Here is a 25,741-nt window from a genome sequence, read left to right on the forward strand (position 1 = left end):
TGTTGGGGGAATTGTTGTTGGAGGATTTGTTGTGGTTGAGGAAATTGCTGTTGGGGGAATTGTTCTTGTGGTGTTTGCAACTCCTTGCTTCTAGGGCTTAGTTGCCTAGTGGCACTGGCGATGCTCATCACCATAGCAAGGAGGACAAATATGATGAAGGTCTTCATGTTTGATTTGTGTTTACTATTGCTCACTTGGCTTTGGTGTTTTTGCTTTAGGTGTTTGAAGGTTAGATGATGGAAGAGACCCACATGGTGTAGTCGTATTTATAGCAGGCATGACATATTTTGTTTTCATCTTCCCACTCTTTTCTTGAAAAAGTGCACTTACGATTATCGACCTAATAATTTGATATGTTGTGTTTGGTGGCACTACTTCCTAGCATGATTTTGGATTGTTCATCATAGTTGATTGTTCTTGCACATATCATCTGGCTGTATCGAATGCTTGATCACGATGAATGACTCATCGTATTCACTTTACACTTCAAACATTGATCTAGATTTTGTCCGTCTTTCCGATTTAGTTTGTGATGTTCTACATGTTGTTAGGTGTATCCAGATTGGCATAACTTAAGGGAACTAAGTTTGTAATCTTTACACGTGCTTCTTGAAAAAGTGCTCTTAAGCTTATCATTTACAATAATTTGGTATGTCGTGTTTTATGGTACTACTTACTATCGTGATTTTGGATTATTCGTCATAGTTGATTGTTCTTGCACATATCATCTAGGTGTATGGAATGCTTGATAACGACAAATGACTCATCGTATTCACTTTACACTTCAAACATTGATCTAGATTTTGTCCCTTGTTCTGATTTAGTTTGTCATGTTCTACATATTGTTAGGCGTATCCAGATTGGCATACTTAAGGGAACAAACTATGTAATCTTGTGTGAGTCGTTGAGATAGATCACACTATTAATGTGAAGATTGTTCTAGACAGCGTTTTCTCTGAACTAACTCGATATTTTTTGCACAATATATTTATAAGATGGATAAGCATTCATGAATCATCATATTACATTTTCATATGGAGCGGTTGTATTGTCATATGAGTTATTAATACAAAACGAATTGTTAGGGCTTTGCACGGCTTGATCGATTCACTCCACGTAGACATGAACATTTCTTTTGGATTTTTGTCGTTAGTTGATCTCAGTTTGTATATATTGTTTCAAATTGTTCAGATAGTCTCCAGGTTTCTTTTATTGAATTTACTACCGCCAGTATAGAAAGCTATTAGTACTATGATTGTTGATACTGATACGGAACAAAAAGGGAAGGCTGAGCGACATACAGTTGATTTTTTCTGGTAATTATAGAAGTGTATTTTTTTCTATTTTCTTTTAAGCAAGGAACCTACAGAAAAGAAATGAAATTTGTTCTACTTCTACCTGATACGTGAATAAATGAATTTAGGACTTAGCATGCCTAACTGAATGGGAACCTGCCGCCATCATGCAGCAAACACAAGCCATACTGCCAATACACTTGGCTCATGCAACATGCATCCATGAACAAAAGAAGAGCCTATCGGTATATTTATATTTTTTCCTTCTCTTATCCTTGGCGATATTATTCATACATATGGTTGCAGCAAATCAATTGATTTGTCAATGTCATGGACCAGCTAGCATACTGCTGTTTTTGTGTGTGTGGCTTTATGTGTTGCGGTATCCTCTACACATGTTTTTTTTTTAATTTTTTTGCCCTCTACCACTTGTTTTCAGATTGATGGAAAGCGAAGTTTCTAACAAGGCCAAAAACACGACTACATCCTCCTCCATGTTGCTTCTCGGAGGCTAATTATAATTGAAACTCCTGTTAATCACACATGATGTCATGCTAGATTCGTGCAGAATTTGCCGGATCGATTGATCAGGATTTGACCCTTGGATTTTTAATCATGTACGTAGTAATTTTCGTTGTACATGGATTAGTCAAGATATAGTCGATCCACCATCATTACTGTGAATCAGTATTACAGATTCAGAACAGGTCTTTGTCAGCGAAGGAAGTAGGAGTACCATACAGGAAAAAGCCAGAGAGACCTCACTCTCACACATCCACTCTCCACCTGCCTGCCTGGCTGTTAACAGTTCTTCTCCTCCTTCCTGTTGATGTTGTGTTGAAATACCTAACTAGCTAGCTAGCAAATCGTAGTTGTCCTTCTCTAAAACACTGTAGAAAGTCCTATGCATGTAGTTTATTAAGCAAGTGAAATTTTAAAAGATAAACTATTCTGAAGTTGTTGATTTGTTTGTTGTTGCTGTTGTTTTCGTTGTTCTCGAAATAGGCTTTTGCCCCGCTTTATAAACAAAGCAACATCCAAAGATGCACACGGCCAAACGATACAATATGGTCACGTAGACCTTACAAAGTCGGTCCTGAGTTGTCCGGCACATGCAAAACGCACGCTTCTACGCTACCAGCAACAAGCACCGGAAGAACAAAACATCCTCACGCTACGACCTAGCACACCTAAGCTCCACGACAACGGCCCCAAGTGGGAGAACTCCGCACAGCGTCGCCCCTGCTGAGTCCACACCAGACAAAGTTCTACACCCGGAGCCCTGACACGGAGAAAAGAACCACAACGACGTCTTCAAGAAGAGTGTGGCACCCATGAGTGTCGTCAGCGGCGACGCCAAGGCACGGAGCTTTTGCTCGACAACTCACCTGTGCCACCACGAGGTCCTCAGGACTAGCGCGTTGATGTTAGATCCCCAGATCTTGATCAGGACGCTGCCCCTCCGAGAGAGAGGGCACGTCTGAGCTACTAACCGCAACACCTCCCGTTGCCCCCACAACCCAGGAGGGGAGCCACCACCAACGAAATAATGGCTGCCAAAGAGCAATCATGCGGCCCGCCATCAGGGGCCGCCAACCCGGCATCCTTGTCGCGAAATACCATACGCCGCTCACATGACAACGTAGCCAACCATGGTAGGAAGAGCGACGACACTCCATCTACTCCTAGCCCAGACTCAGTCCAAGAGTTTGGTTGGGCACCTCCACCATAGGACGCACCCACACCTGCATCCCCAGCCAATGGTCGGTGGAGTAGGGGGACCGCCGGTGAGCCAGCACCGAGCCCTTGGCCAGGCGAGCTCGCACCACGCCATGTTTGCGATCACCGGCACTGATCCGCGCACGAATGCAATGCTAACACAACCATCACCACCGAGCACCACCTAGACCCGCTCGCTTCACAATGCACAAATCGCAGCAAGTAAAGCCCGGCATCAGTCACCTCGCTAGGTGACTGCCGACGACCATCGTCGAGACCAGCGTAGATGCCAAGTCTGTGAACTGAGGCACTGGTCCACCAGCCGGCATATCATAGCCCTGACCACCACATCTACCAATCATCACCGACACTACAATGTGTGGAGGTGCCTCCCCCAACAGAGCTGCAAGCATTCACCTTGGCTTGACCGACAACGACCCAGAGTCAAAAAACCCTAATCCTAGGCGACTAAGCACTAAAACTTGTGTGGGGAGCAACTAACCCCGACAAGGACGACCATGTCAAACTCCTTGCCCGGCGGCTAGTCTGCATCACCGACCCGCTGCCGACATATGCACGAGGGGGGCGCCACCCCATCAAGAGGGGCGGGGGCGCTCCGAACAGCCGGCAACTCCAGTCGCTGAGAAGTCGCACCAATGCCAGCCCCGCCTCTCCATTGAATCCCCCTGCCCAGATCCGCCAGTGCCAGCCTAAACCACGGCCAACACTCACCGCCCCTTGACCCGCCTCCACACCCGTGAGAGGGACTGTCGAAACCCACCGTCGCCAGCTATCACGCTCAGAAGAGGGAGGACCGCCACCATCGCCCCACACAACTTGTCACAACTCGGTAGTCAGATCCACACTGCCACAGCCATCACAAGCCCGCCTACACAGTAAAATTTGCTAGCTTTTACCGCGTCTGCACAATTCTTTTTTCCTGTTCTCTCCAAGATGTTGTTTTAAATGTGCTTGCAGATTTAAGGAAAGGAGGAGATCACTATCACCACCAGCTCGTGCAAGGGGACGTCAGCATCATCCATCTCCTTCCCATTGTAATACCGAAACCTTGTGGATCCATACATGTATTATCCGTGTGTTTAAACCATGTTTACCACCACTATTTCCACTATTCGTACGATCCATACATGTATTATCCGATGTTTCATCCATGTCTCAACGTGTGAGTAGTTTCCTCAGTTCTCAGGGATTTGGATGAACCATGGTATGTATAGGAGGCTGAAATGTTAATAAGGATGTGATATTCTCTGTTGAATGTTTTTTTCAATAGCCTTCATGAATTTTGTGAAGGTGCCCCACTCACCATTTCTGTCGCAAGGCCACGAGGCATATTACCATGGTTGTAAAGGTTAGGATGTTGAGGTAATTCAAGGTGAGTGTAAAAGACTCTTTACCTCGCCTTTGCAACTGATAGGGGCATAACGGAGAACCCTTGATAAGGCCGCTTCCACGGGGAAACCCTTAATTACCGCAGTGAGAACTAGAGTGGGGAAGCTTCTGTGGTGGCCTTCGTGGTACGGAGTACACCTCGAGTAGAACGTATTTTGTACCCGGATATGCCCAATAACAAATGTCAAGAGTGACTCAAGTATCTAGCTTAGAATTATGAAGTGGCATATGTTACCTTAGACACACTGCAATGGGAATTATGGAGTCCTTGAGAATGCTTCAATCCTCCACCGGTTTCCCTGCTTTATTCGTTCCGCTGCGCTGTTTTAATTCTTTTGCATTATTTACTTTTGTTCGCACTAAACTCAGAAGTCATTATAATCTTTGGCGTTCACTTTGCTTTGTGTCGAAAACTAATATGCAGGCACATTACCATAAGTGTCTCTTAGGGACAAAGTCCAATTCATGTATTCCCTGTGGGATTTATACTCATACTTAAATAGGTGAAAAATAAACCATGTGCAATTGCAGGTCAACAAGCTTTTTCTGGCCCTAGGAACTGACCGCTTTTAGGCTTCTATTGCGTTTTGATTTATTTTGTGTTTATGGGTGATAATGTGCACCTCCAAAAATGTTGTTCGGTAGCGGCAATGGTGGACTCCCTGCGTAGGTGTGTATCGAGTGGAGGGCTGAAGAAGCCCATAATGATTTCGGTTGATTGTATGCAAATTATTTGTTTGACTCAAGTTGAAGGGGTCATTTTCCTTCAAATTTGAACCTTGTTTGATGGGTCGTGATTTGTCAGAGGATACTTTTTGTCCCGCTAAGATTGTTTTTGGAGATAGTTGGTAGTTAAACTTATTTTGTGAGTGGAACATCAAAGGCGAAAAGTGCATAAGTAATCAATTATTCTCACTATAAATGAACAATGAAATCTGACATGGAGTTTGTGGAGAACATTAACACCTAGTTTGATGTAGATCCATGTCAGATAAGAAGGTTGCACAACTCATGTGGCTCTCCATTGAAATATTAAATTGTCATTAATCCTTACTCCCGAGTTAATAGTACATCAATTTGAACCAAGTTTCACACACGTTAATATGTTATGTTCATAATACTACACTTCATAAATAAGTAGATAGCGCATAACATTGAGATTGTAGTTAGGGATGAAAATCGAAATATGGCATGAATGTAACAATTGCCAGCAATGTGCTTTAGAAAAGAACTTATTTGTCTTTTACCCCATGTTTGAACTAGTATAGGTCGGGGTTACACATGATGGTGCACATCACTTTATTTATCATTGTTACATTAAATGCTCAATTGACTAACAACGATGATTCACCCGTCTAGTATTACATCTCTTCATTTCATCGGCCACTGATACTTATAACATCGCTCCCAGTTGGTTGTTGGTGTGGGGAAGGTTGTTGTTGCTGGGGGAATGGTTGTTGGGGTGGGTATGGTATGGGAAATTGTTGTTGTGGTTGCTTGGGGAATTGTTGCAGTTGGGGGAACTTTTGTTGTTGGCGCAATTGTTGTTGCGGTAATTGTTGTTGTTGGGGGAATTATTGTTTGTGTAATTTTTGATGGCAAAAAAGAAAAAGTTCATGGCAATTTTGCATCTGTACCATGATGGCAAGAAATGTGGATTAAAAATTTACATGCTATTTTTTCTATATAAATGAAGAGACAAACATATGAATTTAAAATTGCCACCATGTGGAGCACAAACAAAAGCACACCATCTATTATTTACGTACCTCTTCAAAGCAGGGAACTTCGAAAACACATCCCAGTCTCCACGACTCCACTTGTGATTATTTCGGTTATGCAAGTTTATATCTTGTGTTTTACTCTTTCTTGCACTTGTTACTTCTTAAGATTGTCATATATATTGTTCATCTAGTTGCATATCAAGACAACCCACTTTTTTTGTAAAAGAGGTCAAAATTTTATTAGTCGCCTAATCACCCCCCACCCCCCCCCCCCCTAGCGGTGATAAATAAAGTGTCACACCATGGCATGTGTGATCCGCCCAAAGTAGCTGTTTAAAATATGGAATAAAATACAAATTAATCTTTATCTAGACAATGTTGATGTTGGCGTTGTCTGCACATCAATCTGAATGCCATGCTTGCAAGTTCATAAGTTGGTCTTGCCTGGTCACAACCACAACCTCATGCATTAATTAATTATCATGTACTGCAATAATATTAATATAAGTACATTAGCGCTATTGTTAAATTTGGATTGAACTAAAACCAAGCCAAGCTAGGACTATCTGAAAAATCTTAATGCTTAGAGATTTGAGACCCTTTTGATTGGTGTGAGTCTGATTCCAAGTACTACATGCCATTGTCTAACCACATCGGCAATTATGGTTGCTCTGTTCTTTTATAAACGTGTTGGTCAATTTTTCTCAAGTTCACTTATTTCTCGAAGAAAGACGTGAGTTTCCTCTTGAACTTCTCGGAAACCACTAGCTAGTTAACTGAAAGTAACTTACCAGTTTCTAGTTCTAAATGGCTGTGTGCATCACATGATGCAGAGGCCGTGGGTCTTCCTCCTTTTTGAAAAAGAAAAAGAAAGTTCTATGGTTTTGCGTCTAGTTTCAGCATAAAAGAGACCAGTCTTCTTAATGAATCAACGGAAAGGCTAGGCAAGGTACTGGTAGGCCGGAAAGAAAGGGTCTCACTAGTGCTCCATGGTATATATTGGTGAACTAATTTAAAAATAAGTATGGCATAATGATGAAACCCATGGATCGTTTGAACTGAATTTTGGCATAAGAGAAAAGTCATGTTCAGACATCATAATTGGGAAATAATCTCGGTCATGCAGGTGCAGCAACAAAAGGCATGTCGGCACACTTGGATCATGCATGCAGGAAGAAAAGGAGAACATATAGATATATGCATAGTTAATTTTGCGTTGCAACTTTATGTAGTTCTTCACCTTGTCTATATGTCCTTTGAGCAGTTGCAGCAAAGATGCCTCAAACCAGAGGATTGAAATCTTGTCCTAGAACAAAGGAGAAGCTGGCAGTACTGTCATCTCCTGAACTAGCTATAACACACACAATTCGTGTGGTGGGTATGGTCTTAGATGTTGCAAGTGTCTATTCCTTTTATTTATTTCCATTCTATTATCCTATACCACAATTTTTTCTTGATGGAAAGCAAAATATACAACACGAGCACAAACCCGAAAACTTGAGATTGGATGTGTGTGTCATCTTCACATCATTCTCCTTACGGCTCTGGCTAGCTAGTTCAACACCGGATGCCCAAATAACCTAGTTGATCAGTGCAAGCTAATTACATTTACAGCTCCTATGTTCCCCCACTTCATGACATTCAATCTTCAGGTTGGATCGAATTTGGATAATTCAGATGCATGATTTATCAAAGGCAGGCAGCCGATCCTCCATGTAATTCAGAGTTAGTTAAGAACAACCTTCATCAGAAAAGAGAGCATTGAACATTTGCCTGCTAGTTGACCTCACCAGTTACTAGTACCACTCACTCACACAAAGGAGAAAAGTTATATGTTCTTCCATGATCTAGAAAATAAAAGACCTCGCTCTCACCGTCTCTGCATGTCTGTCATCAAACATCAGTAAACTCATTAAAATTAAGTGAAATGGTTAAACTTCTTGTTTTTGGATTACAGTTCTTGATGCCTTAAAGCAAATTTGACGAGTCGTGTCACTCTACCAATTCCACTTCGTCTTATCACTTTAGAAAACACAACAAAGTTGGTTCCAGAAAAAAAAACTCGATGTGTAAAGCTTTACTAATCTTGTACAAAGTTCAGATACTGAACTCTACACAAACTGTAGAAAGTTCCAAACCTCTACCGCAAAAAAGTACAAAACCTTGATAAGGATTTGATACGTAAAGTGAAAAAGGAGAGTCAGTTTTTCCTCAGAATAAAATACCAAGCACCATGCTTTCGTGATAAACATACGATCTTTTGGACAACTAGACAAACAACTTTTGATGATCAATCCTCTATTAAACTTGTGGCTAGTGCAACCTGACAGAATATCCAAAATGATCCATTTCAGAAGCATGCATGCAAAAAAATGGAAAATGGATGCAAAAAAAGAAAAAAATCGCTAGCTGGAATTTCATTCAATCATCCCATCAAAGCTGGTACAACCACACTGACTGCAATCCGACATCTACATAACAAGATGTCCACAATCCAACACGTCCAAAACAAAAAGAGAAAAAAATGCAAAGACGGCAAGAGATTATGCCCTAAATGGACTTGTGCGATAAAGATCATCACAAGTACAAAATACAAATTGAAACATCGAAGACAAGTAGCAGTAGTCAAGAGCAATTCACCATAAAGACAAATCCCCATCCTTTCCCTCACCACCATTGCACCGGCCAGCGCCAATGAACAGCTCGAGGGCAGCAGGATCAATGCCAGTGAAAGGGTTTCACTAACTTCATCTTGCTGAGAAAGTCCATGCAAGGAATCGACATGAAAGAAAGCGTTGAGTTAGTTCAAATACGGATATCCTTAGAGCAGCCTAATGAATGAGAAAACCTGTCTCAGTCATTCATCAACAAAAGCCATGTCAACAAGCTTGGATGGATCACGCATTCAGGAACAAAAGGCGAAGGGGGCGACATATATACAGTTTATTTGCTTGGTAACTTTGGTTTAGCAGTGTCTTCTTTCTTCTTATCCTTGTCCATTTTATCCCTGCAGAAAAGAGCCATCCACGAAACGAGAATAAATGAATTTCAGACAAAGTATGGCTGAACTGCGAAATCCGTAGATCGGCCTAACTGAATCGGGAAACCTGTCTCCATCATGCAGCAGACAAAAGCCATACTGCTGATACACTTGGCCCATGCAACATGCATGCATGATCATAAGGAGAACATACCCATATATACACGATTGATTGTGTGCATCCTCGATGTCACGACTTGGTCTTGATATAGTGTCGTTGCAGAAGCCAGGTGTAATTGATATCATCTTGATATTTATATATCACACTGTATCAAAAAAAATATACAATTGATTGAGCTTGGAAACAATCATAAGTGGTTTTTCCTTCTTATCTTCGCGAACCAAAACATGTTGTGTGTGTGTGTATGTATATCAAGTTATCCACTATGTCCTTTGGAATGGTTGCAGCAAATCAATTGAATTGTCAGTGTCATCGACCAACTAGCATTGTACAGTACTGTTGTGTGTGTGTGACCGCTCTACATTGTTTTCCTTTCCGCTTTTGCCCGCTCCACCTCTTGTTTTCTGATTGATGGAAAGCGTAGTTTCAGGCACGGCAAGAAAACACGACTACATCCTCCTCCATGAAGCTTCGTGAAGGCTAATCATAGTTATTGCTCCTGTTAATCCTAGTTGATGTCATTCTAGATTCGTGTAAATATGCTGGATTAGTGGATCGGTGGATTCAGAATTTGAACATCGGATGTTTAAATCATGTTTTTTCTTTCCTGTTCATGGATTAGTCATCACCGTGAATCTGAATTACGGGTTCAGAGCAAGTCTTTGTCAGGAAAGAAAAGTGATAGGAGTAGAAGGACGACTAGCAGAGTTGGCCTTGTGTCCGGTTGACCTCAGCACTCACTCCCACAGAAGGAAAAGTGAGAGATGTCCAGCCAGAGAGACCTCACTCACTTTTCACCTGCCTTGCCTGTCTGTTATCAACAAGCTCATTAAAAACAAGTGAAATCGTTCTTCACCTTCTCATTGATATTAATCTTGTGTTGATCACCTAACTGGCTAGCTAATCATATTCACCCTTCTCTTAAAAAGAATAGAAAGTCACCTTCTGAAATCCTCTTCTCAACTAAGGTTAAACAAGTGAATTGTAAAAAGTTTTATTTTCCTTCTTCTAAGGTTGTTGTTCTCTTTGCCGCGGCCGTTGTTTTCTGAAATCACTTTCTCAACTACCTAATCATAATAAAAAGTTCACAGTATAATAAAAAACATTGATCGGCCTAACTGAATGGGAGAACATGCCTCAATCATAGCATCAAGAAAAGGCATGTCAATGCACTTGAATGGATCCCACATTCAGGAAAAAAAGGCGAAGAAGAGAGCGATATATAGTTACATTCATATTGATTCATTATGTAAAATTTGGCATAAGAAAATAAAAATATAGGTCATAAGACAAGAAAATTTGCAGTTTATGTGTATTTTACACTATGTTTTTACGTTTGTAATTTTACAGAACATGAAATATTTTTTACGGCGATTATATATTTTCTTACGGTCTCTTTTTACGTCAGAAATAAGACAAAACTTACGGAACATAAAATTACGGTGCATTGAAGGTAAAATAGAGGGGGGTGAAGAATAACTATTTCTCACCCAAGGTGACGAATAGTCTATATATATATATATAATCGATATACAGCTGATCCTTGCTTGGTAATTCTTACCATTGTTCATTTTCTTCTTATATCCTTGACGACGAGAAATTTTAACATAGTCCCTCTCACGTAGCTCATTTTTTCACATGGGAGGTAAGAAGGTAAGAGTTACTCAGACCGACTACTTAATGAAATCAACGGCTCAAATTTATTATATACTCTTACCTCTAATGTGAAAATAAAAGGTAAGAGGGACCATGCACTAGTAGAAAACGGGTCTTTAGTCCCGGTTCCAGAGGGCCTTTAGTCCCGGTTGTCGGGACTAAAGCCCAAAACCTTTAGTCCCGGTTCACCTACGAACCGGGAGTAAAGGGGCTCCACGTCTGTTGAGCTCCACCTTTAGTCCCGGTTGGGGATTAAAGGAATTTTTTTGAAAAAAAATAGAAAAATATTTGAATATTTTTTTAATTTTTTCTGATTTTCAATTTTCTGAATTATTTGAGAATTTAATCTTTAATCACTCCTCATCACTGCTCAGTTTAATCTTTAATCTCTAATCATCCCTCATCATTCCAAATCGTCTAACTTTCCGGCCGGTCACCCATCCTCTCACTACTCCAGCCTGAGCACGCTTAACATCCGAGTTCTATTCCTCATCGTTTCAAGTCTGCACTTGTTGTTTTCCTGACTAGTAAGCTGTCAATCGTATTAACCCTTAGGAGTTGAACTTGAGCATGAAATCACAGTTTCGCGTTTGAGTTTGAAACTATTATTCTTAAAACCAATAATTTTGTAACACTAATATTTCTTAAATAAGTAGTTTGACCAGAGTTTGACCAAAAAATCAAAAAAAAAAATTTGAAGATAACTTTTTTTTCCTTTCAAAATTTGAGGATTCTAAAAATTTGCAAAACAGCCTACGGCCGTCGAAAACGGATCTGGATTTTCGTGCTAAATATTTTGATATATTATACGTTTTTTCGACATTGTATGGAAAAGTTATAGCCGTTTTACTTTTTCATAACACTTTTTTGCAAAACATGTTCAAATTTAAGTTTTTAAATTTTCGTAACTAGTAGATGTAGTAACATAACTACGTCTCGAAGGATTTTAATTTTTGAAGTTTTTATCAGTTTCTTTTGTTCTTTTCAAAACTGGAATGGCGATACACGCGGGGGGGGGGGCACTAGTAGAAAAAAGGTCAAATGTGAAGCACATTAGTGCCGGTTTGATTTTGAGCCGGCACTAATGTGTCCATTAGTGTCGGTTCCAACGGCTAGGCGGACGGAGATCATTAGTACCGGTTCGTGAGCAACCTTTTATACCGGTTCGTGTCACGAACCGGTACTAATGATGCTGCGTCAGGCTGTGGTCAGGCTGGGGCCCCACGGGCACCTTTAGTACCAGTTCGTGCCATGAACCGGTACTATAGTTTCTTAGTAAGCTGTTTTTTAGTCCCACCTCGCGAAGAGAGAGGCACTAGGAGCGGTTTATAAGCTCTGAGTGCAGAGACGATGAAGGAGAGGCGCAATGCTCATCTGCATGTTGCTTAGCTTTAAGCCTTGAGGAATAGTGTAGACTGCACGGAGCTATGTGCAGTGCAGTTTGCACTATTCCGAAAGACTTGAAGCTAATTAACGAGCATTGTGCCTCTTTTTTATCTTTAATAACTTATTACAACTCCGGACTTCTTGTGTTACGGCAAAAACTGGACGTACTTCGTGTACAAACTGGACAATCTCTTTCGAAGTATCAGGGTCTTTTTTATCTTTAATAACTTATTACAACTCCGGACTTCTTGTGTTACGGCAAAAACTGGACGCACTTCGTATACAAACTGGACAATCTCTTTCGAAGTATCAGGGTTTCTGACGAGAACTCATCTGTTACATGGGCACTTCATTTTTTTAAACTTATTACAACTCCAGACTTTTTTGCGTTCCGTACACACCATTCAAAGCGACGTCATCAATTTCCAACACGTTCTGACATCATTTGTTGTTTTCAGTCATTTGAACTCCAGCCTATTTTTGCATTCAGTATGCATCATTCCAAGCGACGTCATCAATTTCCAACACGTTCTGACATCATTTGCTGTTTTTCAGTCATTTACCGATTTGTTTAGAGAGCTCAATGACGGTGAAATTGAAAATTACTACAAAATGAACTCTGAAAATGTTGGAACTTGGCATGGTATCATCATTTCGCCCGCATAGCATGTGCAAAAGAGTAGAGAGGGTCACGGCGAAAACTGGACGCACCTCGTGTACAAACTGGACAATCTCTTTCGGAGTATCAGGGTTTCGGATGAGAACTCATCTGTTACACGGGCACTTCAATGTTTTTTAAACTTATTTGAACTCCAGCCTATTTTTGCGTTCAGTATGCATCATTCAAAGCGACGTCATCAATTTCCAACACGTTCTGACATCATTTGTTGTTTTTCAGTCATTTACCGATTTGTTTAGAGAGCTAAATGACAGTGAAATTAAAAATCACTACAAAATGAATAGCAGAAAATAAATAATGCAGAAAAGAAAAAAAAACTATATAATTTTTTTTTATTCACAAAGAAACTAAATACAGCAAAAAAATTACTCGGAAATAAATAGAAGAAAATTATATAAAAAATTGTTGGGGCGCTGCCCGCTGCGCCTGCCAACCATAGGGTTTGCAAATACAGGCCCAGAAGGGCCAGCAGGCTCAACGGGCAGCGCGCCAGAGTTAGGCCCAGAAGCCTGCTATAGAGAGGAGTTCAAGACAGCAGCCGCGCCGGGGCTTTTAAACTGGTGCGGGCGCCTCTCGGCTAGCGAGGTGGGACTAAACTTGCCCGCACCGCTCCTGCGCCAGCGCACACCTTTAGTACCGGGTCGTGGCTCCAACCGGTACTAAAGGGGGGCCTTTAGTACCGGTTGGAGCCGCGAACCCGTACTAAAGGGGCAGTTTTCCGCCCCTTGGCCTGGCAAAAATTGGCCTTTAGTACCGGTTGGTGGCTCCAACCGGTACTAAAGGCCCCTCCTATATATATGGCACTTATAAAAAATTCAGTTTCATCGACCACCACTTCTTCTCCAACTCCTTCGCGCAAAATCGCCGCCGCCCTCGCCGCCCCCGCCACCCGTCGTTGCCGTCACCGCCGTCGCCCTCACCGCCAATCGTCGCCGTCACCGCCGTCGCCCCCGCCGCTCGTCGCCGCCGCCCCGTACCACGTCGCCGTCTCGATCGCGCCGTCGCCCTCGGCCTGCCGCTCGTCGTTGCGCCGTCCCCGTTGCATCGCCGTCTCGCGCCGCCGCCTGTATGCCGCCGCCCCCCGCTCGTACACACACACACATACACACACAGAGACACACACACACACACACATATTGTTTTTACTTATTTTCTGTTTTCTGTTGTTTAGATTAATGTTAGATAAATTACGTAGATAAGAATGTTAGAATGTTAATGTTAGATGAATTATATGGAAAAGATGTTAAATATTAATGTCAATTTTAGATGAATTAGCTAGATATTAATTAGGTATATATATGAGATTTGAACTAGTTGAATTAATATAACTAGTTTATTTTTAGTACGAAAATTAATAGAACAAGTTTATTTTTAGTAAGAAAATTTAGGTATATGAGATTATTTAAACTAGTTGAATTAATATAACTAGTTAACTTTTAGTAAATGCTTAGTTGGACTAGTTGAATTAGTAGAACTAGTTTATTTTTAGTACGAAAATTTAGGTATATGAGATTTGATAATCTAATTAAAATATTACTATATATATAGCTACCTTATATATTTTAGTAAGAAAATTAATAGAACTAGTTTATTTTTAGTAAATTCTTAGTTGAATTAGTTGAATTAATAGAACTAGTTTATTTTTAGTAAGAAAATTTAGATACCTGAGATTTGATGATCTAATTAAAATATTACTATATGGAACTAGCTACTTTATTTTAGTAAGAAAATTAATAGAACACGTTTATTTTTAGTAAATGCTTAGTTGAATTCGTTGAATTAATAGAACTAGTTGAACTAATAGAAGTAGTTGAATTAGTTGAATTAATAGAACTAGTAAGTGTTTAATGTTTCACCTATATGAACATAGGAAATGTCGTCTGACGACGAAAAAGATTTCATTAAGTGCGAATCCTGTGAAGACCAGCGCGGCCTGTGCGACAGAAATTTCCTTGTTGATGATAGGCGCTTCAGCATCAAGCTGGATGAGACCTTCGAAGTGGATACAGTAAGTCACAACGACAAGTCTTTTTTCGTAATTAAGCATGACTTATATATGCTTCATTTGCTTCAACTTATAATTTTAAATTTTCACTATTCTACTAGCGCATCCCCTGCCATGCAAGAATTTTTGTCTTGGATAAGATAGGTTTCAGTTCTATGGAAACTATGGAGGTAAAAAGAGTTTACCTGAAGACCGAGCATGGTTATACTTTCAACATCAAATTATACAATGCAGACACGTACACCTATTTTGAATGCAAAACTTGGCAAGCACTATGCAAGGCTTATGCATTTGAGCCTGATATGGTTATCACCTTTGATATTCGTCCGGAAGATGATATTGAAGGTAATAGAGACATCTGGGTCGATGTGCAGACGCCTCCAGTTCTACCATTATGTGAGTTTCTCAACCATATTTATGTCTTTGATATTGTTTATTCAAAAATAGTTCACAACTAATTTCTATTGACAGCTTATTTCCATTCAAGCAAACATGTCCGGCGCTTGGTAGACAGGACCTACTACTGTCCCGGAGTTGAACTAAACTGCGAGGAGATAAGTCATTATGTTTCATGGCTTGAGGATCTTGATGCTGTTAAGAGAAATCATTTTCCTGAATTTGAAAATCTTAGTACTCAAAACGTGCGACCAATAGTGATCGTATTGAACTACGGTCACATGTATTTAGGAAAGATGGTAAGATTTTTACTATTAGTCCTCAGTGCATCTTTTGCATACATTATTTTTCAAGCTAAACTTTCATTGCTAAGTATATTAATTACTATACGATGTTCTTCAACAGGGACTCCCGATGACAGTTGTGCCTCAGTGGATCGAGACTAAAGGTCGCATGTCAATTGTTAGCTTACGGCCAAGATATCCTACAGTGCACATGAGTGCATTCAGGATTTCTGAAAGCGATGAATGCTTAATAGTGAAAGATTGGAGCAAAATTGTTAACGATCGCAGAGAAGTACTAGGGGGCAACAATCAGAAGCGCAGCCCACGATTAGGAGACAGGTTCATCTGCATGCTCCAATATGATGAATCAAGAGAGCTATACATGTTCTATGCTATTTTACCTGTGAGAGAGCAGCAGGAGTGATTTAGCTAGTTATCATGCTCTTAGTACTTGTTGTCCTCTCATGCGTGTCCGTGTTCTTCGTCCTGAACTTAATCTCAAAGAGTGATTTGCTTTTGTGGTGTTATGAACGCTTATAATATGATGATGATGATGATGAGTTATTATAACATTTATGAAAGAAACCGCATATTAGTTTCAACTGGATGGATCCTAGCTAAGTAATCAAGTATATGCCATATCCATATTACTTAGATCACTTAGCTAGGATCCACATGCATCCAGTCGAAACTAATCTGCGGTACTTTCACCTAATGATTTAACAACTCATTATAATGTAAAACAATCACTAAATTAAATTGAAAACACAAAACTAAAGGAAAAATAAAAATTAAAACCAAAACACACCCAAACATTTAGTACCGGTTGGTGTTACCAACCGGTACTAATGTCCTACACGCACCCGGGCCTGGCTCGTGCCACGTGGTGGCACGTTAGCGCCGGTTCGTGCCAAACCGGTACTAAAGGGGGGGCCTTTAGTCTCCACTCCATAGTGCCGGTTGCAGAACCGGCACTAAAGGCCCTTACGAACCGGTGATAAAGGCCGGTTCTGCACTAGTGGGGGTAGAGTTTGAACCCCTTTAGTCCCGGATGGTGTCCATCCAATCGTACCGTCCACTACATCTGCTAGCACCGTCCCAGCCAGAGTCACGTTCTATTAAAGTGGCAAAAAGAATTACTTTTTAACTTAACTAAAATCCTAATTCAAATTATTCTAAAAATAACCAAATAAATCTTACTGTGTGACAACAGTCTTACATGTGACTAGGAGCAAAAACAATTAAATTAAAACCCATTTTTAAACTCAAATTATTCACAATCTAGGGTTTGAAGAAATTTGAAAAAAATTCATATTTAAAACATTCAAATTTGTAAACTAATGGCACAAACAAAAACTAGACAAAATTTTGAATCTAATGCAAAAAGAATCACTCAAAAACATCAAATATCCTAAAAAATATAAGCAATTTAAAACATAAACTAAAAATAGAAAACAAATAACAAATTTCAGAACCCCTTTAGTCCCGGTTTGAGACACGAACCAGAAGACTTCGAAGAAGAAGAAGCATAGCTGTAGCTGGCTTGAGTATTCATCATCATCGTCATCCCAAAGACTTCGAAGAAGAAGAAGAAGAAGAAGAAGAAGAAGAAGAAGAAGAAGAAGAAGAAGATGCAAGACTGGGGTCCAGTTCTCATCTCCTTCATGCTCTTCATCCTTCTGTCCCCAGGGCTTGTCTTCCAGATCCCTGGCAAATCACGGACGATCGAGTGCGGCAAATTCCACACGAGCGCCGTCTCCATCCTCATCCACACCATCATCTTCTTCGCCCTCGATGCCTTCTTCCTCGTCGTCGTTGGCGTCCACATCGAGTTCGGCTCGTCATCATGAGTAGTACAATACTCTGCTTCATCCTGTTCTAGCTGTTTCTTTTGCTCTTTCTGTCTGTTTGGTTCTTGCTTCATGTTAATTAGTTAGCCTGCGCTCAGTCATTGCTGACCTGGGATATGTTACATGGTGGGATCATGTGAAATTTATATTCTTGAGATTTGATGACAACATTACTGTGTATCTCTGGGATCATATTTTTTCGATAATTTTGCTTTGCAACTTTATTTAGTTCTTCGCCTTGTCTATATGTCCTTTGAGGACTTGCGGCAGATCGATGCCTCAAATCAGTGGATCGAATTTGTGTCCTAGCTAGAACAAAGGAGAAGCTGGCAATACTGTCATCTGCTGAACTAGCTATAACACACACAATTCTTGTGGTGGGTATGACCTTAGTTGTTGCATCCGTAATTCCATATATTGATTTTCGTTATTTTCATTCTGCCATCCTATACCACAATTTTTTTTTCTTGATGGAAAGTGAAATATGCAACACGAGCACAAACCCAAAAACTTGATATTGTGTGCGTGTCATCTTCACATCCTCCTCCTTATGGCTCTGGCTAGCTAGTACAACAACGGATGGCCGAATAACCTAGTTGATTAGTGTTGTTACCGTAGCCTCGCCGTGCCTCTCACCGGAGCTCTCACTCTCTCCTCAGGACTAGAGGAAAGGAGGAAGAAGACCGAGGCGCACGAACGCCGCCCGGCTGCACGAACAGCCACTTTTTCACTCAAGCCACAAACTCAAGCACACACACACACGCACGGCCACGGACCCGGCGCGCCCTGGCTCGCACCCGACGCGTCCTGCGGTGGCTTATGCCCAACACACACCCCCCTAAGCCACGAACTACAGCAGGTGAGTCCATCGTCGTTGATGTCGCCATGGCCGTCGCACCGCACCGCTGCGGCCTCCGTCGTGCCGTCGACGGTGTTGTAGCCGCCGCCGCCCTGACGTCGCTGCCACGCCTGCCACCGTGCCGCCGTGCCCTTCGCGTGCACTCCCCACGTCCCCGCGCTCCCGCCGCGCACGTACGCGGTCTGCGCAACCAGGTCCTGCGCCTCGACGCGGTCCACTCCCGCGGTCCCGACGTGCCCGACGCGTCCGGTGCGCATCCATAACACGCACCGGTCGCGCCCGGCTCGCCGCCGCGCTTATTGCCCTGCACCGCTGCGCCGTCAACCACAGCGCAGCGCCTCCACGGTCGTCGCGCCGAGCCGCCGCGGCCTCTGCGACACCACGCAGGTCCTTCGTGACCTCCTCGTCTCTGCGACCGTCGCTGCTCGCCGCGCGCACGGCATCACGCCACACCACCGTGGACTCGCCGCGCGTTGCTGACGCCACGCGCTCGCCGCGCGCCCGGCATCACGCCACACCGCCGTGGACTCGCCGCGCGTTGCCGAGACCTTCATGTCCGCCGCGCGCCACGGCCGCCCCCCGAACTAGTGGCTCTGAATACCAATTGTTGTTACCGTAGCCTTGCCGTGCCTCTCAACGGAGCTCTCACTCTCTCTCGCTCAGGACTAGAGGAAAGGAGGAAGAAGAACGAGGCGCACACAGCAGATATATCCGGCGCACGAACGCCACCCGGCTGCACGAACAGCCACTATTTCACTCAAGCCACAAACTCAAGCGCGCACACACACACGGCCACGGACCCGGCGCGCCCTGGCTCGCACCCAACGCGTCCTGCGGTGGCTTATGCCCAACAATCAGTGCATGCTAATTACATTTACAACTCCTATGTTCCTCCACTGCACTACGTTTAATCTTCAGGTTGGATCTATTTAGGATATCTTGATGAATTTGGATAATTCAGATGCATGCATGATTAATCAAAGGTGGGCAGCCCTCCTTGCCCTCCTTGCCGTCGCGGTGACCAGCACCAATGGACAGCTAGAGACAGGTCGGATCAATGGCAGTGAAAAGGGTGTCATCAATTTCATCTTGCTGAGAAAGGCCAAGCAAGGTATCGACAGGAAAGAAATAGTTCCATTAGTTTGAAATACTGAAATCCATAAATTAGCTTGACTGAATAGAAAAACCTGTGCCAATCATTGGTCGATAAATGGGATGTCAGCAGACTTGGATGGGTCGTGCATTCTGGAGCAAAGGTCGAAGAGAGCGACATACAGTTGATTTTGCTTGGTAACTATATCCGTGTCTTTTTTTTATTTCGTATCCTTGTTGTTTTTATCCATGCAGAGAAACCTGTCTCAAGCGTTTTATCATATAATCCGTGATACGATAAATAATTTTTTAGAGAAAAGGCCTCAGCCCGGCTTTAAATTAATAAAGGCACCAGGCAACCGAGTAGGACAGACAACAAGAGTTTAGGACGGACACACACCACAGCACCGAATTCAACAGACGGCCACAACCGGCAAAATGGCACGCAGGCCAGCATCAAGAGTCCCCAGATGACTAACACCAAACGACGACAAGTAGCAATACCTACTGCGGCCTGAGTCGATCACCCCTTGAGACAGATATTCCCGAAGCACGAACACGGGAAATGAGCAACTCCACAGCTGCCTTGTTGCCTTCCTTAATCAGAGATTTCCACTGCATCAAAAATATTGAGAGATTGGAAACAACATGAACCGCCTTGTTAGGGAACACCTGTTCGATAGTAAATTTATTTCTGGTCGTCCAGAGGGTCTAGCACATGGCAGGGAAGGCGAACCAAAACACCCATCTGACTTGAATAGACAAAGGAACCAAAAGCGCAAGAAGATTATTAAAGTTAGCAGGCGCCCACGACACAACCATCCAGTCCCTAATACAACTCCAAAGTAGCTGGGCCAGAGGACACGAGAATAGAATGTGATTAATATCCTCTAAGTTCCCACGCAAGGAGCAAAACTCCGAACCCGGGCCGTGCCTCTTCTTACTATGATCCGCGACGGGCAGTCAGCCCCTCAAGGCCTGCCACATGAAAATTTTGATCTTCGGAGGCACTCTGACCACCTAGATGGGCTTAAACTTAGACACCACTGACCTCGAGGACAAAACACGATAACAGGACTTAACAGAAAAGCGGCCAGAAGCAGAATGGGGCCAAGTCCTGAGCCTCCGAGAGCGCAGGCAACAAGCCGGTGCCAGTCCTCCAACTCTACAGGAGATAGGACCCGGCGAAAGCCGAGGTCCCAACCACTAGCCGCCAGCTCCGCGATGGAGACAGAAGGATAAGTAACAAAAGAAAAAAAAACAGGGAAGGAAAGCGCAAAGGTCCCATCCCCAACCCACCAATCCAACCAAAAACGAACGGAGGCACCGTTGCCAACAGAGAATTTCACCAAAGCTTTGAAGTCATCCCGAACATTGAGCAGCTAGCGCCAGAATTGAGAAACGGAAGAGCTGGCCACAGGATTGCACATGAGGGGGGAGGAGTGAGGAAAATATTTGGGCTTATGTGGAACCAAAGCTTGCCCTGATCAGCTGAAAGAATACGCCACCACCACTTAAGGATCAAAGACTTGTTCATAATGAAAGTGTTAAGGATCCCCAAACCCCCCATACTTTTGGGCCTACACATGAGTTTCCACTTAACCAATCTGTACTTCTTTTTATTGTCCATGGTATTGCAATAGAAACCACCCCGATATTTATCAAAACCGGCATGAATACCCTCCATAAGGCGATAGAAACCCATAACATACATACGAAGAGAAGACAAACACACATTGATCAAACAGACCCTTCCAGCAGTAGAATTGTAGCGCCCCCTCCAAGGCGTAACCCTGCTGGCCACCTTAGTTATACGATAAATAATTGAATTTAGGACTAAGCACATGGCTGAATTGTGAAGTTCATAGATCGGCCTAACTGATTGGTGGAGCATGTCGCCGTCATGCAGCAAACAAAAGCCATACTGCTGATACACTTGGTCCATCCAACATGCATGCATGAACAAAAAAAACACCGGTCTGTATACAGTTTTTTCTTCTTATCCTGGAGAAATTAGTCATTCATATATGTTTGTGTGTCCACCTTGTTATTCGAATGGTTGTAGCAAATCAATTGAATTGTCCATGTCATGGACCAGCTAGCTAGCGGTAGAGCTGTTGTCTTGGTCAGGTCACGGGTTCGAGTCCTGAAAACAGCCTCTAGCAAAAATATAGAGAAAAACTGCATAGAAAAGACCCAAAGACCCTGCCCTTTTTATGGACCAGCTAGCTAGCATAGTATTGTTTTTGTTTGTGTGACTTTAGGTGTTGCGTCTCCTCTACATACATTGTTTTCCATGTATTATCTTTCCCGTCGGTAACAATCATCGGTGGTTTTTCCTTTATTATCTTTGATTGATGATATTATTCACGCGTATATATGTATATCCACTGTGTTCTTTGAAATGGTTGCAGCAAATCAATTGAATTGACAATGTCATGGACCTCTAGCTACCATGTTGTTTGTGTGTGTGGCTTTAGGTGTTGCGTATCCTCTACACAATTAAGCATTTGCCTTGTGGCCAATTGACCTCAGCACTCACTCTCACAGGGGAAAAGTGGGAGGTGTCTAGCCAGAAACACCTCGCTCTCACCCTCTCACTGTCCATCTGCCTGTCTGTGAACAACAAGCTTGTTAAAAACAAGTGAAATCACTCTTCTCCTCCTCCTTGCTGTTAACCTTGTGTTGAAATCACCTAACTAGCTAGCCAATCATAATCCTCATTTTCTTATAAAAAAGGAAAGAAAGTCCCATGCATGGAATTAAACATGTGAAATTTTAAGAAGTTTTCTTCCTTGAAGTTGTTGTTCTCTTTACGGATGCAGTAGTTGTTGTTGTTGATGTTGACATCACCTGCTTAGCTACCTAATCATAATTAGGAATTAAATAAACACATTCATGGAGTTAACAGTATGCTCAAAAAACGTCTGCCTAACTGAATGGGAAAAACATGTCTCAACCATTGCAATAGCATCAACAAAAGGCATGTGAATACACTTAGATGGGTATTGCATTCAGGAACAATGGGCGAAGAGAGCAACATACAGTTGATTTTGCTTGATAACTATATTTGTTTCCTTTTTCTAGGACCCTCATAAGTGCCACACGTCAGGTGCATGCACATGGCAACTTCGAACGTTTTTGATGGCAAGTTTAGTTACACAAGGATGGCAACTTTAGTTGACAAGCATGACAACTTTCGTGCTTCAGTTTATTTTTGACAGATCACTGCAATTTGTCATCCTTGCATGACTGGAATTTCCTTCGAAAAACGTCAGGGCCGGAGTGCCACGCACCTGACGTGTGGCACTTATCATTTGGGTTTTTCTATTTTGTTATCCTTGTTGTTTTTATCCATGCAGAGAAACCTGTCTCAAGCGTTTTATCGTTTAATTTAAATCCGGGATACGATAAATAATTGAATTTTGGACTAAGCACATGCCTGAATTGTGAAGTTCTTAGATCGGACTAACAGAATGGGGGAGCCTGTCGCCATCATGCAGCAAATAAAAGCCATACTGCTGATACACTTGGTCCATCCAACATGCATGCATGAACAAAAGAAGAACACACCGGTATGCATACAGTTTTTTCTTCTTATCTTGGAGAAATTATTCATTCATATATGTTTTTGTGTCCACTGTGTCATTCGAATGGTTGTAGCAAATCAATTGAATTGTCCATGTCAGGGACAAGCCAGCTAGCATAGTACTGTTTGTGTGTGTGTGTGTGTGTGTGTGTGTGTGTGTGTGACACTTCAGGTGTTGCGTCTCCTCTACACACATTGTTTTCCATGTATTATCTGCCCGTAAAGTAAGAATCATCGATTGTTTTTTCTTTATTATCTGTGATGATATTATCCATGCGTATATATGTATATCCGACATGTCCTTTGAGATGGTTGCAGCAAATCAATTAAATTGTCAATGTCTGTGTGGCCTTAGGTGTTACTTATCCTCTACACAATTAAGCACTTTTTCCTCCCACAGAGGAAAAAGTGCGAGGTGTCCAGCCAGAGACACCTAGCTCTCACCCTCTCACTGCCCACCTGCCTGCCTGCCTGTCTGTTAACAACAAGCTCATTAAAAACAAGTGAAATCACTCTTCTCCTTCTCCTTGATGTTAATCTTGTGTTGAAATCACCTAATTAGCTAGCTAATCATAATCCTCATTTTCTTAAAAAAAGAAAGGAAAGAAAGTCCCATGCATGGAATTAAAAAGTGAAATTTTAAGAAGTTTTCTTTCTTGAAGTTGGTTGTTCTCTTTATTGATGCCCTAGTGCTTGGTGTTGTTGATGTTGAAATCACCTACTTAGCTACCTAATCATAATTAAGAATTAAATAAACACATCCATGGAGTTAACAATATGCTAGAAAGAAAAACGTTGATCTGCCTAACTGAATGGGAAAAACATGTCTCCATCATAGCATCAACAAAAAGCATGTGAATACACTTGGGTGGATCACGCATTCAGGAACGAAAGGGGTTGAGCTTGTCTGGTGAATTTTATTTTTGTCTTCTTATCATCGTCGATTTTATGGGAGCAGAGAAAGACTAAGCAAGCAAGGAGCCGGCAGGAAAGAAAGTGTTTCATTGTTTCCCCACGATATGAGAATAGATGAAATCAGGAATGAGTATGGCTGAGTTGCGTAAACTGTAGATCGGCCTAACTGAATGGGGGAACCAGTCAACATCATGCAGCAAACAAAAGCCATACTGCCGTTTCGATACACTTGGATATAATTAAGGAGCACAAACTGATATGCAGCAGATCTTGCTTGGTAACTCTTGTCAGTGTTCTTTTTCTTGTTATATCCTCGACGATATATTCATCCATGCAAATAATGGCTATTTTTTTAAAATAATACATTTTTTAATTAATTTTCATAAATATTACGCTGGATAAAAAAATTTCAAAAATAATACACCGTCGGCCCGTTGCAGGCCGACTGGGCCTAGTCGGCCCACAGCAGGCCGATTGGACTCCTGTCGGCCAGCTGTAGGCCGACTGGAGCTAATTGGCTCGCTGTGGGCTAATTTTTTTGCAAAAAAAGTAGGCATAAAAAATATATGTTTAAAAAAAGTTAATTATGTAATTAAAAAATGTTAAATGTGTATAAAAAAAATGTTCCTGATGTATACAAAAAATATACAATATATATGCAAAAAGTTGACATAAAAAATATGTTTTAAAAAGTGTTAAGCATGTATTTAAAAATTGTTAAATGTGTGTATAAAAAATGTTCCTTATTTATACAAAAAATATAGAATGTGTATGAAAAAAAGTTGACACCAAAAAAATATGTTTGAAAAAAAATATTAATCATGTATTTGAAAAAATGTTACTTATCTACACAAAAAATATAGAATGTGTATGAAAAAAGTTGACACCAAAAAAATATGTTTGAAAAAAAGTTAATCATGTATTTGAAAAAATGTTCAACGAGTACACAAAAATGTTTCATGTATTGGAATGAAAGGTTAAACGTGTATAAAAAATGTTCCAGCTCCGGATCCGGTATGGGAGCATCACAGACCTAAGTATGATTGGTTGCTCTTTTTGTATGGAACTGGAATATTTTTTTCAAACATATTTTTTTGGTGTCAACTTTTTTTCATACACATTCTATATTTTTTGAATAGATAAGAAACATTTTTTATAGACACATTTAACAATTTTTAAATACATGCTTAACACTTTTTAAAACATATTTTTTATGTCAACTTTTTTGCATATATATTGTACATTTTTTGTATACATCAGGAACATTTTTTTATACACGTTTAACATTTTTTAATTACATAATTAATATTTTTTAAACATATTTTTTATGCCTACTTTTTTTGCAAAAACAATTAGCCCACAACGAGCTAATTAGCTCCAGTCGACCCACAGTGGGCCGACAGGACCCAATCAGCCCACAGTGGGCCGACAGGGGCCAGTCCAATCGGCCTGCTGTGGGCCGACTAGGCCCAGTCGGCCTGCAACGGGCCGACGGAGTATTATTTTTGAAAAAAATTACCCAGCGTAATATTTATGAAAATTAATAAAAAAATGTATTGTTTAGATATTTCGATACGTTTTTTAAATATAAGTTTCTAAATAATGTATTCCCTCCATTTCTAAATATAAGTTTTTTAGATATTTCAATAGGAACTACATATGGATGTATATAATCATATTTTAGAATGTAGATTCACTCATTTTGCTTAATATGTAGTCTG

General features: G+C 41.5%; 1 protein-coding gene and 1 long non-coding RNA gene across 2 annotated transcripts; both read left to right on the top strand.

Moving 5' to 3' along the window:
* The first annotated feature begins 664 nt into the window (after positions 1–664).
* On the top strand, positions 665–2,251 carry LOC120966766 (uncharacterized). Its single transcript, XR_012200160.1, has 2 exons — positions 665–1,316; positions 1,424–2,251. It is a non-coding gene; the product is annotated as an uncharacterized lncRNA (long non-coding RNA).
* A 14,992-nt stretch (positions 2,252–17,243) lies between these two features.
* LOC109767862 (uncharacterized) lies at positions 17,244–17,799 on the top strand. Its single transcript, XM_045230311.2, has one exon. The coding sequence runs from the start codon at positions 17,347–17,349 to the stop codon at positions 17,563–17,565; it is 219 nt and encodes a 72-aa protein (XP_045086246.1). The 5' UTR covers positions 17,244–17,346; the 3' UTR covers positions 17,566–17,799.
* Positions 17,800–25,741: the final 7,942 nt, after the last annotated feature.

Source organism: Aegilops tauschii, chromosome 1 (assembly GCF_002575655.3).
Source record: "Aegilops tauschii subsp. strangulata cultivar AL8/78 chromosome 1, Aet v6.0, whole genome shotgun sequence".
NCBI classification, from domain to species: Eukaryota; Viridiplantae; Streptophyta; class Magnoliopsida; order Poales; family Poaceae; genus Aegilops; species Aegilops tauschii.